This window comes from Erinaceus europaeus, chromosome 16 (assembly GCF_950295315.1).
Source record: "Erinaceus europaeus chromosome 16, mEriEur2.1, whole genome shotgun sequence".
Classification (NCBI taxonomy): Eukaryota; Metazoa; Chordata; class Mammalia; order Eulipotyphla; family Erinaceidae; genus Erinaceus; species Erinaceus europaeus.
The window spans coordinates 4934425-4952145 of record NC_080177.1 but is presented as its reverse complement, the minus strand read 5'-3'; the positions used below and the strand labels follow the sequence as shown (position 1 = coordinate 4952145).

Here is a 17721-nt window from a genome sequence, read left to right as displayed (position 1 = left end):
GAAATATCAATTTATTCTTAATTTAACACATTTTAGGCTGGTAGCCTGGAGATGGCACAAAGGTAGAGTTTTGGGCTTGGAAAGATGAAGTCTAAATTTTTTAATTTATAAACTATAAAAATATTTATTTATTAAATAGAGAGAGAGGGAGGAAGAGGAGGAGGAAAGGAGGGAAAGCCAGAGTGACAAGGACTCATGCAATGCTGGGGACTGAACTCAGGACCTCATGCTTAGGAGCTAATGCTTTATCCACTGTGGCACCTTCTGGACCCTGAAGTCCTGAGTTTGATCCCTGGCACTGAAAAATCCAAAGTGCTTCTCTGAGTCTTCCCTACCCTTCCCACACCCCTACCCATGCAGTTCATGAAATACATAAACTAAATCTTTTAAAAAATAAATTTAAAAGTTCAGTAATGGTCTGATCACTCTCTCATAAAAAAGGCCAAGTAATTCTCTTAAAAAGTAAAGCAAACCAAGGCATCCTACATGTAGATGCTAACAGCAGCTACTAGGCTGTGAGTGTCAAGGTGAGGGGAAGTTGTATCTGGATTCAGAAAACCAGAAGAAAGGCTTTAAAAGTACCTTCAGTTGGTTATTGGTAATTACATGGCTCTTACCATTAACTTGCCAGATGTTCACCATCTTTTCCAAAGCCCCAGCCAGATATTTGCCACTGACGCTCCAGGAAACAGGTGAGAAACTTGGATCACTGGGCGACCCCAGGCTTTCTTCAGCATCCCCTTCTCTAGAGTGTAACAGGTAAGTGTGAAACTCCAGCCCTCATTACCCCAAAACTAAGTCCCAAAGCCTGCAGGGAATTCTCAGAGTACATAAAAACAGCTGCTAATAGATTTGCTAGTATTTCCCATAAAGTAAACAGATATAGCCTTTTAAGAGTAATGCCTAAGCACGTCATCATTTAATACAGTACAATTTTCCAACAAAGATGGACTGTACACATGGCTGTAATTCAGAGCACACTCATTTGTCTAATCTCTAGGCAAATTCTCAGAAAAGAAATACCCCATAGCAAAAACAACAAAAGATGGACATTCTGCTACCAAAGAAATGTTGTTATAATAAATCCTAAATAATCCTTGAAGTGTGACAGAAGATTAGCTTACTCCTTTATAGAATTAAACATTTGACCTTGGTTGAATTTTAAAGTACAAATGCAGGGGCCAGGCAGTGGTGCACCTGGTTGAGTACACACACTACAGTGTGCAAGGACCCAGGTTCAAGCCCCTGGCCCTCACCTGCAGGGGTAAAGCTTCACAAGTGGTGAAGCAGGGCTGCAGGTGTCTCTCTCCCCCTTCTCAACTTCTTTGTCTCTATCAAATAATAGATGAAGTAAATAAATAAATGTAGTCAAAATATTTTTTTAAATGTTGACAATAAAAACTATCTTTCATGAGTCAATACACTGAATACTTAAAAATACACACTGGAGATGCAGTAAGACTATTCTAAAAATTATTTGAAACAGTTGAGACAATTTTATTACATTACTCGGCTGTGTTTAGGAACTTGTTTTGTTTTTATTTATTTAGGATTCTTATTTTAAACATCACACCAAGAGCTCAATGTCAGTACTCACAGTCTGTTGAAGACGCACGTCTGTTGCAATGAATACTGCTTCTTGGTGACACTCCATACACGGATGGTGCCATCATTGCCACTTGTTGCCAAGAGACCTTTCTTGTTACACCAAACACAAGTCATAACCTAGAAAAGTGAAAAAGTTCGGGAATAACTGAGTTGATTTTGAATCCATTGATTTTACCTTTCAGGCACTCTACTGGGTGTGCCACTGTCTGGCCCACTATATATCAACTCTGAAAAGTTCTATAACAAAAAACCTTACTACAAAACTATAGAAGACTGGGGGGAGGTAGGTGGGCATGGTATAATAATTGAAGGCCTGGTGGAGGCGCACTGGGTTGAGTGCACACACTACTTAATGCAGCAGGGCCCAGGTTTGAGTCCCCGCTCCTTACCTGCAGGGGGAAGCATCAAGATTGGTGAAGCAGGCCTGCAGATGTCTCTTTCTCTTTCCCTCTCTCCCTAGCCCTTCCTTCTGAGTCTCTCTGTCCCAACTAATAAAATAAAAATAAATACAAATTAAAAAATAAAAATATACAATTGGAGAGTAAGAAACACACACAGTGTTAAAGCCAACACCTCAATAAAAAGAATTTTAAAAAACTGTAAAAGGAACAACACTCATGTTATAATGCAATAGGCACAATCCTAGTCTTCTCTAGATGGCTTGTAGATATATACCTACTTGAAGTATAGCTCTCAAGTATTTTATTCAGGAAGCAGGGAGATAGCTCATCCAGTAGAGAGTGTGCCTTACCACACCCATGGTGCCAAGTTTGAGCCCCAGCAACACCTGGGAGCACTATGGCACCAGAGGAAGCTCTATCAATGGTAAAGCAATGCTATCATGCCTCTCCCTTTCTGTTTCTCTTCTGATCTCAAAATATAATAATAAAAATAAAAATAAGAAGAGGTCCAGATCAACTGGGACAGTCCCTGATTTGCCATGTATGAGACCCATGTTCAAGGCCCCTGCCCCCGTGGCACTGAGGGAAGCTCTCTCTCCTTCTCTATCTGGAAAAGTAGGCCTGGAATGGTGAGGTTCTGGCAATAACTAGAAATAAACAAAGAGAATGGCAAAGCTGTTGTGTGGGGGAGTTGTGAAGTGGTTCATGTAGGAAGCCCTAGTACCCTTCACCCCACTAAAGTACTGTGTTCAAACTCAGTTCTCTGACACCTGTTAGTAATTCTACTAAATACTATTATTACTTAACTAAAAAAGTATTAAATTCAATAAAATACAAAAATTTTATATGTTCTTTTTAGAAATATTTTATTTTTTTGGGAGGGAGAGAGAGAGAGAGAAAGAGAAACTGAGACCAAGACCAGAGCACTGCTTAGCCCTGGCTGATGGTGGTGCTGGGGCCTGAACCTGAGACCTCGGGATCTCAGACATGGGAGTCTTTTGCAGGACCACTGTGCTATCTTCCCAGCCCACGTCTGTTATATAAGGAACACATACTAGCACAAGAACCTCATGCACGTGCTCTACTGTCATTTCCAAGCAACACTGACATTCTAGACAGCTAGATGGGCCAGAAAGGAGAGACACCACAGCACCACACCAGCATCCATGACGCTCCCCTTAGTGCCCCAGAGAACCCATATAGCACAGGGGCTCAAATGCAAGGTGACAGGCTCTCCCGGGTGAGCTATCTCACAGTCCAAATTAATGTAACGAGAACAAGAACTAGAGGGGCCAGAGCACTGGCAAGTCCTGAGCTCTACTGGCTGAGTCAGCTTCTTGGCTAGGTGGCTAAAACCGAGAGGAGTCTTTGTTCCCTAGAATGCCCCGTCACTGCCCAGGAGCCAGGAGGTCAGATGAGAACAGGGAGGTCTAGTTCTTTTCCTGTGCACACATAAGCCTTCATTTGTGTGAGAGTATTCCTCTGCTTCTTCCAGATCCTACCTGATATTGCACTTTGCTTACTATTCTACCACGTCAAAGTGCAGAGGATGGGGAGTTGCTAGCTACCCGACAGATGTTATTTTTGAGGGAGCAAACAAGTATATGTTACACAGATGAGACGCTGAGACAAGGGGGAGGGAAAGGGAGAGCTAAACAGACTTTCAGTCTTTTGAGAAGAGCAGAGGCAATTTTGTTTCCCAGAAGGCGACGAATCTGCCGGTGTGGGAAATACATACCCTGTTCTGATGAGCCTCCAGCTTGATGAAGGAGCATTTCCTGAGATCTCCGCCCATATCAGCCAGGGTTTGTGGAGTGGCTTGGTTGTCACGGTCATGCGCAGCGAGAGTGCGCACGAGCTGCTGAGCAGCCCACTGCCTGTGCTGTGAGGACAGCCTGGAGGAGAGGCAGCAGGCCGCCAGGGCGTTAGCCAGCTCCAGAGGGCCTACAGCAGAAGGATCATAGGAAGGATGGGCATACAATTGGGCAATTAAACCTGCTTAGACAAAACAGTGACATGACGCCAAGGTGAGAGAGAGCTGCTGGTGGTGAACAAACGAAACGGGTTAACCCATAGCTTTTAAGAACTAGCACTTCTTCAAGCAATCACTTTACTAAGACATGCATGCAAGGCACAAAGCATTTATCTCCTATCAAACTCAACAACAAATCTGATCCAGTGCAAATTCACATTTGAGTACATCCACTAAAAGTCTTTGCTCTAAGGACACAGACAGAGAAAGCAGCAGAAATAATCTCCAGATTTTTTTTCTATGTGTCCTAGACAATAACAGTTTGGCTTTGCAGCTCAAACATCATTGTGACAGCTGGCCAAGAGGCTGAGCTGAGAGATCTAGAAACCTCTCTTTTCCTGGCTACATGGTGTATGGGCAGAAAGGTAAATCATAATAACTATTTAAAAGTGTCATTAGCTTTAGGTGGAAAAATAGCATTCCTTTTATCTATATTTTATTAAGGATTATCATCTGTGACTCAAACATGATCTAATAAAACAGGCTAATCAAGCCAAGACTAACTTAGAAGTTCCCAACATTTGCTTTCATACATAATTAAGAAGTCTCCATGTACTTCTTTTATGATCTAAACTTAAGTATTCATGAGGTTAAGGACTGAGAAATGGTACACATGTACCAACTACTATATTTATTATTGACTGTAAACTACTGATCCCCCAATAAAAACATTTTTAAATATGATAATAAAAACATGATTTTAAGTAATTTATCACAACAATGCAAAGCAGTCATAAACATATATGAAAATGGTTAGAAGACTGTATTTAAGTGGCACGAGACTTGCCTTTCTTCTCAACTTCTGCCTTATCATAATTGGGCCTCAATCTGGCCCCTTTGTCTGCTAGTAAGGCCACAAGAGCCTGAGTCACAACAAAGTTTGGGGAGGTGACAAGCTTATTCTCCTCTGCAATTCCTCGGAGAAAGCTGGGTAGAAACTTCCGCTGAATTGGATCATCGACAGTGGTCAGATTTACACCTGTTGCAGCAGAAATCAAGTTCTGAAGAGGCAATTAGAACAAAAATGTTTCATTTTTACACGGATTTTAGAACAGCAAGGACATTTCATTTCAGTGGCTTGATTAAGAACCTATGGGGGGGGGGCATGGTAGCACAGTGAGTTGAGTGCACATGGCGCGAAGTGCAAGGACCGGCTTAAGGATTCTGGTTTGAGCCTCCGGCTCCCCACCTGCAGGGGGGTCGCTTCACAAGCAGTGAAGCAGGTCTGCAGTTATCTACATTTCTCTCTCCCTCTGTCTTCCCCCCCCCCCCCCCGATTAATCTCTGTCCTATCCAACAACGATAACAATGACAACAATGATAAACAACAAGGGCAACCAAAAGGGAAAAAAAACAGCTTCCAGGAGCAGTGGGTCCATAGTGCTGGGGCTCAGCCCTGAAGGCCAAAAAAAGAGGAACCTATCAAGGGGTTGGGGGTACAGTTCAATGACAGAAACGGTCTCACAGATATAAGGCCCAGAAATTGCCCCTTGGCTTCTCCTTAATGTTTACCCCACCCCCACCCCCTGCAAGAGAGTAAGTGTGGAAGGAGCACACAGCACTTCTTAAAATCGAAGGCATTTTGGGTGGGGAGGGCCTAGGTCCTGGAACAGGATGGCAGAGGACCTAGTGGGAGTTGTATTGTTGTGTGGAAAACTGGAAAGTGTTAAGCATGTACAAACTATTTATGGTTGAAATGGAACTGAATTCCTTTTCTTTTCCCTCGAGCTGTTCTATTGAGGGAGGGATTAATGGTTCAGACCCCAGACTCTCCTTTACTCCTTCTCTTCCTCAGAGTCCTTTGCTTGAAAATGAGTTATCTGTACTATTTAGTCACTTTACTGGTGTGTGTGTGTGTGTGGGGGGGGTGGTTTCCAGTACAACTGCTGACACATGGGCACAACTTCTCATCTCCCTGTGATAGGCATCTGCAGAACTCTCTCCCCGCCTAGGTCCTTCCCTCCCCACCAGGCACCAGAACCCCAATGCTCCTTCTCTTCCATCCCCTCCCCCCCAGAACCCTAAGAAAGCTGCGGCACATATACAACATGAAACACTATTTGAAACGAGGACATCATCTCCGTGCCTCATCTGAGATGGAACCTGAAGGAATCATGTTAAGTGAGATGAGCCCAAAAGGAAGATGAATACTGGATGATCTCACTCACAGGTGGAACATAAGAAACAAGGACAGAAAGGGAAAATGCAAAGTAAAGGGGCCAGGTGGTAGCATAATGGGTTAAGCGCACATGGCACGAAGTGCAAGAACCGGTGTAAGGATCCTGGTTCGAGTCCCTGGCTCCCCACCCACATGGGGGTGGCTTCACAAGTGGTGAAGCAGGTCTGCACGAGTCTATCTTTCTCTCCCCCTCCTCTCTCAATTTCTCTCTGTCCTATCCAACAATAACAAGAGAGCAAACAAAACAGGAAAAATGGCCTCCAGGAGCAGTGGATTCGTAATGCAGGCACCGAGCCCCAGTGATAACCCTGGAGGCAAAAAAAAAAAAAAAAAAAAAAAGATGCAAAGCAAAGCTTGAAACTGAACTGTATCTTAGCAGGAGATGTGCAAAGCAAGTAATTCCACAGTGATTCCTAGTGGCAAACTGGAGCCACCCCAGGACAGGTGACAAGGCCCATGAAAACAATGGCCTGGTCTCAAACAAGTGATGGAGTGACACTGTGTGATGCTTTACCCTTCAATAACGAATCAGTCTTAAAATGAGTGACACAATGAGAGGCACCAAAACCCAGCTGACCTGCGTGCACAACTGAACCAGAAGCTTGGCAGCACTCGGTGTGTTGGATGCCAGGCAGCCCACTGCCGTGCTCAGGTAGGCCAGGCACGAGATGGGCTTGTTGGCCTTGCTGTGGCTGCCTCGTGAGCGCTCTGAGGGGCTGGCCATGGCAGACGGGCTGGTGGAAAGGCCGGCTCTCCCCGCAGCAGCTAAGCACATTAATCGCACCAGTGTTCTGATGTCAGTCAGCCCCAAAGACTCAAGGCCTGCGGCAAGGCTACAGCTGGAACCACTGCCAGGGAAGGAAAAGACATCGGGGGATAAAGAAGAGAGGTGTCTTAATGGACCATCCGTAGTCCTACATGTGGTCTACAGGCAGGATACAAGGCAAGCTACACTGTCATCGAGTCCTATGTCTTAGATGTCCAAAAATCTATAACCAGAAATCCGCTACTAAAAGTCTCCTTTCTTAAAAGATACATTACTATTAATGTCTTATTTTGCAGAGCTAGGGCCTTGTGTATGTGTGATTTCACTGCTCCCAGGATCACTTCCTCCTTTCTCTCTCTCTCTTTGTTTTTCTTTCTTTCTTCTTTATCACATCACTGCCCCACCACTCGCAGGTCCTAGAAGCGTAACGTCACCTGCTGCAGTCACACTCACCTGACTGAGAGAAGAGACAGTGCTCTCATGACCATGGTTCTGGCCAGAAGAACCTGAGCGGCAGCAGTCACTCTCCTTAAAGCCACCACCCGGTCGTGAGGGTTGGCTAAGGCAGCCGCCTGCTCACCGAGTGTCACTCTCCCGGAGGAGCTCTTCTCTACAGAACCGTGGCAACCTGCAAAGCACAAGACATGCTGAGTGCTCAGCAAGGACACTGAGCAAACTACGTGGTACCTCAATTCTAGACAGCAATGTTCTCCACTGCTTCGAAAATATTCCAGTGCTCACCAGAAAGCTTTGTTAGATAGAACATTCCTCCAGCAAAATAGCATATTGTGAAGAAAGTATACATCTCATTTATTTACTACTATTAACTAATTTATTAATTAATTTATTTGGCTTTATACAAAAAAGAGAGACTGTTTTGTGGTCTAGGAGTAAGTGCAGTGCCTAAGCTCCCAAGTTCAATCCCTGGCATCAATATGCCAGCTCCTTTCTCTCAAGTAAATCAATTCTTTTTTTTCTTTTTTTAAGGTTTTTAATTTTTTTATCTTTATTTATTTATTGCATAGTGACAGCCAGAAATTGAAAGGGAAGGGAGTGATAGGAAGGAAGAGAGACAGAGAGAGACACCTGCAGCCCTGCTTCTTTTTTTTTTTTTACATTTATTTATTTATTTATTTTCCCTTTTGTTGCCCTTGTTGTTTATCATTGTTGTTGTTATTGCTGTCATTGTTATTGGATAGGACAGAGAAATGGAGAGAGGAGGGGAAGACAGAGAAGGGCAGAGAAAGACAGACACCTGCAGACCTGCTTCACCACCTGTGAAGCGACTCCCCTGCAGGTGGGGAGCCGGAGGCTTGAACCGGGATCCTTATGCCGATCTTTGTGCTTTGCACCACCTGCGCTTAACCCACTGAGCTACGCCCGACTCCCAGCCCTGCTTCTTGACTCACAAAGCTTTCCCCTTGCAGGTGGGGACCAGGGGCTCAAAGCCAGGTCCTTGAGCACTAAAACACGTATGCTCAATCAGGTGCACCACCACCTGGCCCCTCTCAAGTAAATTAATTCTTAAAAAATAAAGAAAAGATACATAAAGAGTAGAGTCAGCAATACTTTTCTTAATTTCTAATCTCTGGCTATTGTTGTTTATAGTTGCAGAGGACTGAAGCTGGGCCCTCTCACATATAAGTCCTTTGTGCCACCAATGCTCTATCTCCCAGGACCCCAATTTTTTATTGTGTTTTCCATAGCAAAAGATACTTACCCTCTTACTCAAATTTACAAAAAGATTGTACAACACTTTTTAGTCATGTATAGGAAAGTTTAAAAAATACTGCTCATAGGTGACTTTACCAATGTGTCCCAGAACCTCACCTCTCCAGAGCCCTATGTCACTAGGGAAAGATAAAAATAGGCCGGGGGTAGGGATCAACTTGCTAACGCCCATGCTCAGGGAGAGGCAATTGCAGAAGCCAGAACTCCCACCTTCTGCACCCCATGAAGAATTCTGGTCTGTACCCCCAGAGGGAGAGAATGTTAGGACAAGATGACTAGAGGGCTCTGAACCCCAATTCCATCGAGACCCTGAGAAAAAAGAAGAGAAAGGGAAGGACATTTGGAAGTAGTAGTAGGTACAGGTGTGACATAGAAAGAAGAGAAGGCAGGACCCTAGGGAAAAAAATGAGAAAAATATATATGTAGTTAAGAAAATAATAGTCAACCCATATCTGTGGCCTTGGGAGAACCACTATAGTTTTCAATGGAGGGAATGGGAACACACAACTCATGGTAGGAATGGTGTGGAATGATACCACTGTTATCTTAAAATTTTGAAATCAATATTAAATCACTGATAAAAATGTAAAAAAAAAATTCTGCTCATATGTTATAAATTTCCTTTTGTCACTTTGCTATTTCATGAAAACGAAAACATCAAAACTTACTACTACAAGTACTGGTGAAAACTGACTAAAGAAATGTGACAGGGCACAGTACTGAACCCTCAGTGACCCTGGCTGGTCTGTCACATTTGCCTAAGAAGCAAATGCACTTTCTCCAAGACCAAGGCCGAGCAGTTTACCTATCTGCATCAGGGTCTCCTCCATACTGTTGGTGGCTGTGACCATGGCCACTGATGCCCCCAAGGGGTCACTGTCAGGGAATTGAACTGGCTCCGGCACAATGCGTCGGTCATTTAAACCAAGTGGCCCTGCGAGTAATTCGAATTCTTCTTCACCTGTGAGCTTTTCATCTTCATCAACATCCAGCATGTCCCAGTCTTCTGGAATTTAAGTAAATAAAAAAAAAAATAAACATATGGGACAAATAACAACATGATACTCTAGTAACAGTTCTAGCAAGGTGAGTTTTAAGATACAGATGGACCGGCAGCCCAGCAGCCACAAAGAAGAACATGGTCGCTTGCTGACCCAACCAAATTGCATGTCAGAGGCTCTCGTGGGACTCTATGGGAAGGGAGTTAGTGCAGTCAGGTCTACCAATGCAAGGGCAAATGTGACACCTTTCTTTCCTTTCCTTTTCTTTTTTTTTTTTTGCCTCCAGGGTTATTGCTGGGGCACAGTGCCTGCACCATGAATCCACTGCTCCTGGAGGCCATTTTTCCCTTTTGTTGCCCTTGTTGTTGTAGCCTTGTTGTGGTTATTATTGTTATTGTTCATGTCGTTAGTTGTTGGATAGGACAGAGAAAAATGGAGAGAGAAGGGGAAGACAGAGGGGGGAGAGAAAGACAGACACCTGCAGACCTGCTTCACCACTTGTGAAGCGACTCCCCTGCAGGTGGGGAGCCGGGGGCTCAAACTGGGATCCTTATGCTGGTACTTGTGCTTTGCGCCACATGCACCTAACCTGCTGCGCTATCGCCCGGCCCCCATGATGGAGGTTTCTAAGAGTAAAATGTATTCTCATGGGGCCAACAAAGACTCCTGAACTGTGTTCAGAATCGTCAGGGAATGAATGAGTCGTGTTATATGCAGAAGAGCTCCAGAAAGTTGATGTTTAATTCTTTTTTTTTTTCCACTTTTCTAAGGCAGGATATTCAAAATGTACGATATGGTTTTCCTACTTTGAAAATAATACATATATGCCACACAGAAATGAACATTTTGTGTTAAAGCCAGTATCGGATCCAGTTCCTCCTGCTTTGACTTTTAAAACTAGGGTTGCTGCTATCAAACTGCCTTGAGCTTTTTAACACAAAAAAGAAGTTAACACAAACAGAAATATAAGCACACACACAAGAAGGTAAATTTTAGTAACAACAGATGTTAAGTAGAAGGCATATATAAAAAGCTATCGAAACAACTACCTTCATACACACTGTCCTGCTTGCCAATTAGATCTGGAGCTTGTCCCTTGTACCTGCACCAAACATGAAGAACATTGTGTTTCATACAAAGTTAGTGTCCAAAACTGCAAAGTAAGTCATTAGAATATTTTAAAAGATAATTAATAAAGCAACACAAAATTTAAAAGTGTGTTTCATGTTGTGGACTAATGTAATAAAAACTACTGGCATGTAGGCTCATGCATATTTACAAAATTAATAAGTTTTATCATGTTACTGGGGAGGTTTCAAGGTCACCCACAAAGACTTTTTTCAGTCAAAAGCTACTCAAGAATCTCTTGCAAGGATTTGATCAATGAAAGGGTGTTTATTTGGGAATTAAACAACTGTAATTTAGGGTATAAAGATTAAAATAAAACTCAACAGTGCTTTGCCTTAAAGATTTTTAAAAAATTAATCTGGATGTATATAGCGAGAAATTGAGAAGAGTCGTAGGGAGGCAGAGAGGGGACACAAACCTGCCGCACCATTTCACCATCCATGAAGCTCCCCCCTCAGGTGGAGACGGGGGATGAACCTGGATTCCTGAGCACAGTAATGTGTGTGCACACCACAGCCTGGCCCCCATCTTAGAAAATCTTAAGGGTTTTAATAGATGACAATATGGGTGAAATCCCTCCTGGCTACAGCAGATAGAGGAAGTACTTCCTTCTTAGAAATTCATTTAAAGTTTATCTTTCAATCAAGATCTTAAGATGCGCAAGACATGGTGAAAAATAACCACGAGAAAAAAAGAAGCCTCCTGAGGGTTCAGACAAGAGTCCTGGCTCACAACCGGCTCACAGATCGCCCCCATCCCTGCTGCCCCTAGTTCAGCAATCAGGTGACTCTAGGAAAGGCTCAAAGAACCCCTCGCGTGAAAAAGCTACACCTCCACATCTTAACGAGCGATATCTGAGCTCTTCATTCGGAGGACCTGGACATCGCCATGATCGCAGAGTACCTTTCGGAACTTGTCGTCTTGGATTTGGTCTTCAGGGCTAAGTACTTCTCTCTGCAGCTGCCGCACAGCAGGTAGTAGGGGTTGCCACTACCACATTCACCGCCGAACCAGCCATCCACGTAAGAGCCGTTGCTGCGATAGCCCTGGCGGTTGGCGCTGCGCCCACAGCCAGGGTGATTTCTCTTCATGTGCTGATTGAAGCTGACCACGCTGCATTCACACAGCTCACACACCACCACTTCTTCCCTGTCTTCAGACTCACAAACATGCTGCACGAAACGATTTCATGTCAGATTATTAGTCCGTCTACATGAGATCAAGAGCAGGTAACTTGACTATGATGCTGACTTAACTACTTGGTTCCTATGTGCTGGATGCAGCTGCAAGGTGTTCAGTGAAATATATGAACACATTCCCTTCAAATTGGAATGCAGACCGCACAACGTTAAGTTGTTCTTCGCCCCTTATTCTCCGCGTTAAGAACTGACTATCCTACTGAAAAAAAGAGTTAATAAACATGACAATATGCCCCGCTGAAAATGAATGCTTTTTTTTTTTTGCCTCCAGAGCCTCCAGATAGGGCTCGGTGCCTGCACTACAAATCCACTGCTCCTGGAGGTTATTTTGTTTCCCTTTTTTTTTTTTTTTGGTGTTCCAGGTGAGACTGAAAACTATTTAAAAAAAATTTTTTTTCAAATCACTAATAATAATATATAATGATAGTGATAAAATATCCATATAAATGAAATGAGAGAAATTGAGAGAGGAGAGGGAGGTAGAGAGGCAGAGAGACAGAGAGACCTGCAGCGCTGCTTCCCCACTTGTGAAGCTTTCCCCCTTGCAGGTGGGGACTGGGGACTTGAACCTGTGTCCTTGAGCACTGTAATGTGAGTGCTTAACCACCAGATGTGCTGCTGCCTGGCCCTGAAACCTACTTTTCACCTGGTCATGGCATGTATTCCTATTTTCTGAATTTCTACAAAGTCACTGCATTCATTATCTTACTGACTTAGTTTACTAAATGCTCTTTTCCCACTGGACTTACACCTAGCATTTTCACCCTCCCATCTACAAAAGCACATGGTCAACAATGTAAATATACAAACCACCATGTGGTTGACAAGGATATTTACAAGATCTGGGTGGGGTCTAGCTCCTAGAATGAGGAATTACAGTGACTGAACGGAACCTCTGAAGCAGAGCACATGTCCAGATGTGGGGGTGAGCACAGCAGCCATCTCCTATACCCAGCAGATTTGCTGGGACCTGACACTTGTTTGGTAACATCTTTGGTATCAGAATCGATATTACCACAATATGGCACTGTTCATCTGGTCTAGGGAGAGAAGCAATAAAATCGCAGAGAAATAAGCGACAAGAGAGACTTTTTCTTATTAGTTGGTAGCTATCGAAGAAACTTCAAGTGTTATAGCCCCCAACTTTAGGACAAGATGTAAGACTTTTTAGAATTACAACCCCAGGCAAAGCTATTGTTAGTAAGCTGTATGAACAGGAGGGCAGGAAGAGAAGTCAGAGCAGCCCCCGCTGCAGTCACACACACCCAGGTAGGCCAATCCAGTACCTCTGGGATCCACATTCCCAGAATATCATTGTCACTGGTCAGGTCTTGTCCAAACATAGCTTCCATCGCTTCATCATCAAGATCAATTTCCAATTCCTCATCTAAATTAAAGTCATACAACGCCCCTGGGTCTTGTTGCAAAGATATTCCTTCTCTCCGACTTTGATTCCTGTGGGCCTGCACAGAGCGGTATAACCCCGCTCAGAACAAAACAAAAAAGGCATTTTATTTTCATGTATCAAGTAATTCTGTATATTTTGCTAGTTCTTAACTGTCATAAACGTAGGTGAGAACATACTGAAGTTGACCTTTTGGACTCCAGATCATAAACATGAAACTGAATCTATCATGTGTTTCTTCTGTGAAATAAGGGTAGTAATGACATTCATACGTCTCAAGGTTGTGGACAGGTTTAAATAAGATAATCCACGTGAAATGCTTTATAATGCTTACTTAGTATAAGGAAAAACAGCCAATGAATTTGACCTTACTCTTTTCAGATTATAGATTTTATTTCTTTATTTACTTATCTATTTTGATGGCACTGGGGTCTTATGTATGCCTGGCCTTACCATTCTCACGCCGGCTTTTCACTCTTTCCATTTTAAACAAAAGGTGTATGTGGGGGGGGAGTGACCACTCCACCATTCGTGGAGTACAGCCTGGTGCTGGGGGGCTCCACACATGGCATGTGCACTCTGTGAGGTGAGCTATCTCTCGGCCCTACAATTTATTCTCTTTGAAATCAGGCTCATTCATTATATGGTAAAGGCATAGCCCATGCTTTCTAGGAGACTACTGTTTTTTTCTTTCTTCCTATGATTAAATAGTTCAAGGGCTAAATTCTGTTTTGACAAGTCATGTGTCCTAGCTTCTGGTTTGGAAAACATGTCCTCTATAACTTATACTTCAGATGCCCAGAACATAACCTTAGACATAATTACAGATTTGAAGAGGGAATTTATTTTTGCTTATGCAGGGGTTTACCTAGAGTGCCACAGGACCACCAGAGTCTACTTCCTTGGCACAGTGCCCTTTGTAGCTCCTCCTCACCAGTCATGTCCGCACCCTCCCCCCCAAACCCTGCTCAGCTCTGGCTTATAGTAGTTCAGGGTATTGAACTTGGGATCTCAGAGCTTTATGCATGAAAGTTATTTTGCACAGCTGTTATGTTGTCTCCAGTTCAGCACTGATGCCTAATTATTTAAATATGTCTCTTCACTTTTTAAGTTATAAGTTACTTGAGGGCAGAAAGAGCACGCACAAAACTTTTCAGTATCAGTAGGTGACCGGTATAGCCTTCTGTGCCCAGAGGAAAGGTAAGAAACCAACTTATCAAAGCGTGCTGTGATTTCAAGCACAACAACCATGTAACATGTAGAAAGCAATACGCAAATAGAGAGATGTTCATTAACGTGGAGTATTTAGTGTCATTAGTGTAGCTCTTCTTTAATGGGGCTTGGCACCTTTCTAAATTATCTTAAAATACCAACAGAGCACATGATACTTCCACTACGAGAATGTTGTCAAGCATGCACTTACCTGCCCTGGCTAGCAATGTGCGAGCAGCTAGATCAAACTTGTGCCTTCTTGTCACAGCCGAGCGACCCCTAGCTGGTGGCCCACTTCCAGAAGCTGCATTCTCAGCATGATCCAGATTCTCAGGGCTACAAGTTTGATAGCAACACACATTCTTAAAACCATTAAGAATAGAACGCACAGGTGCAAGCTTGCTAACCTAGACTGAGCTAGGTGTACAATAAACATTTACACCATGTCTTTTGTCCCAGGTGAAGCCCCTATATTATGTACATATCATACTGCCCTGAGCAACCAATCATTCAATTTCATTTGGAATTCTGCCAACAAAGAGGTGATGCTTAGTGAGATCGCTGGTGTTTAGTAAATTACTGGTTGTTTAATACTTAAAATTTGAAGATGACTTGCCTAGGAAAATCCAATTTTCAAGTGTGAAATTACTCACTGAGTTGTTGGAAAGTCTGCTTTACCCCCTTAGAGAGCACACTTCCTCCATCTTCTGGAGAGAGCTTCCAAGGTTTCTATAGAACAGGTGTGCTTGGGCAGTATAATGGGGAGCAGGCACAGGGGACTCAGAACTCTGCAGCTGGAGTGACTAGGTCTGAGACTCTGACCCCGATGCTGACACTGGGTGTATGATAATCCCTCTGTGCATCAGTTTCCTCAGAAGTAAAATGGTAGTGAAAACCAGGTAAAATGAATCAGTATTTGTAAAGGGTTTCAAACCGTGTCCGAATTCTATTAAAAATGGTGTACTGCTTGAGGGCAGGAACTGTATTTTACATAAAACAGAAGCCTTAGAAAACATATGACTTTATGAACTAAAATGGAAGAATGACAGTTTGAACTCAAAAAGTGCTAGAGGGGGAATACATTTAAGAAGAGAGGTAGGAAATTTCATTACATCTCATTTTAGGCTAGGCACTGCAATCGAATTCTACACTTTTCCCAGATTTGGGAGCTACTCTCTTCCTTGGTCCAGCTTTCTAGTCCTGTTTCCAACTCTGAAACTATCTCCCCTGACAATACCTTTGGTCTACCTGCATGTTAGCTGTCGGGCTCAAGCAAAACTCAGTAAAGTCATGGGCCCCTTAGAATATACCTAAAATAGACCTACCAGCTTTCTCTAAAATGGAGACCCCCAAATCTCATTTTATTCTTACCCTTAGGTTCCTGATGTTAAACAATTTGTTCTGCTTTCTATTTTAATGCTTTTTCAGCCACCAAGTTGCAGATGCTACCATTACACCAACCTGACTTCCTTGGGTAGACAACCTTACCAATGTGTCCTAAAACCCCGCTTCTCCAGTGTCCTGCCCCTCTAGGGGCAGCCAGAAACAGGCTGGGGGTGTGGATCGACCTGCCAACACCCATGCTCAGTGGAGAAGCAATTACAGAAGCCACCTTCTGCACTCCATAATGATCCTGGGTCCCAGAGGGACAAAGAATAGGAAAACTTTCAAGGGAGGGGATGGGATATGCAACTCTGGCAGTGGGAATTGTGTGGAATTGTATTTCTCTTATCCTATGGTCCTGTCAATATTTTTATTTTATAAATAAATAAAACTAAAAAAAAAGGTGTATTGTAGCAGATATTAAAAACTAATGAAACATAAATTTATATTAAGATACAAGTTTAAATGGTCATTTCTACCAAATCCATTAAATAAATTTATAATATTAAAGTGAATATTCGGGGAATGGGTGGTGGCACACCTGGTTAAGCACACGTCACAGTGTGCAAGGACCTGAGATCAAGCCCCCAGTCCCCACCTGCAGGAGGAAAGCTTCACAAGTGGTAAAGCAGGGTTGCAGGTGTCTCTCTCTCTCTCTCTCTCTCTCTCTCTATCTTCCCGTTCCTTTCAATTTCTGGCTATCCCTGTCAATAAACAAAGGTAATAAAAAACTTAAGTGAACATTCTATTATATATCTCATATGATATAAAGTTGTTTTTTTCAGCATATTTATCTGAGGAGAAACTTGAAATTCTGTTTTTTAACCAGAACCTGCTCAGCTCTGGCTTGTGGCAAAGCCAGGCACAGGAAGCAAGACCTTGGACTCCCAGGCATGGAAGTCTTTTCTGCATAACTGCTGTGCTATCTTCCTGGCCCTGAGAACACACTTTTTAAACTTCTTGGTTTCCTTTTTCCAGCTCAAAATTATTTTAAATTAATTTCCTTCATTTCCTGAAAGCATCCATGCAAATCAAAACTTGTCATATATACCCCTCACAGATAAAAACAAACTAGCAATTGGAATGTTTGTCTCTCAAAACTCCCCATATATATTTCATATGCATTAGTTATTAATTTAATTTGTGTATTTCTCTTATCAACGTCTAACACTATTAGAAGCATCCATGGATGTAAGGGAACTAAGTGGGGGGCTATGACACCTGAACAGAAACGGGAATGTCACCTTTCACTGAAGCCCTCCTCCATTTCAGTAGCATCTGCTGAGGGGATGTCTCCTGGGGACTGCAGGTAGCAGGGGTCATTCGACTTCCCACTGCCGCCTAGCCCCGCGGCCCCATGCCGCGAGTCCGCTGCGCCGCCTGGCTGCGGCTCCTCCTCGTCCTCGTGCCCAGGGTGCTCTATCATCCACATGGCAAGGACGGTGATGTTCTGGGCATCAGCCTCCCCACGAGCCCCTGAATGGGGAAGGGTGGAGAGGAGTGGGCTTATTACTGAGCAAAATAATGAGCCAGTCATGCTGTCAGTCAGAGTCTCTGCTAAGATGCTGTTAAGTAAATCTTACCGTATAAATCTTATGAAACGTTACAGTCTCATACATATATATCTACAGCTATTAATAAAACCAGGCTATACATATTTTAATCTACATAAAAAT

At 43.2% G+C, this 17721-nt stretch overlaps 1 protein-coding gene across 1 annotated transcript in view; it reads right to left on the bottom strand.

Annotated features, from left to right (window-relative positions):
• Positions 1–17721, bottom strand: part of HERC1 (HECT and RLD domain containing E3 ubiquitin protein ligase family member 1) — a 172628-nt gene that overhangs the window by 33789 nt on the left and 121118 nt on the right. Inside the window, exons 43-54 of the mRNA XM_060175709.1 lie at positions 17290–17521; positions 14874–14998; positions 13311–13531; positions 11750–12018; positions 10768–10820; positions 9523–9723; positions 7440–7614; positions 6798–7068; positions 4829–5042; positions 3748–3953; positions 1598–1725; positions 583–745 (exon numbers count right to left, since the gene is read on the bottom strand). Coding sequence (XP_060031692.1) covers positions 583–745; positions 1598–1725; positions 3748–3953; positions 4829–5042; positions 6798–7068; positions 7440–7614; positions 9523–9723; positions 10768–10820; positions 11750–12018; positions 13311–13531; positions 14874–14998; positions 17290–17521 — 2258 coding nt within the window. The remainder of the gene's footprint in view (positions 1–582; positions 746–1597; positions 1726–3747; positions 3954–4828; positions 5043–6797; positions 7069–7439; positions 7615–9522; positions 9724–10767; positions 10821–11749; positions 12019–13310; positions 13532–14873; positions 14999–17289; positions 17522–17721) is intronic.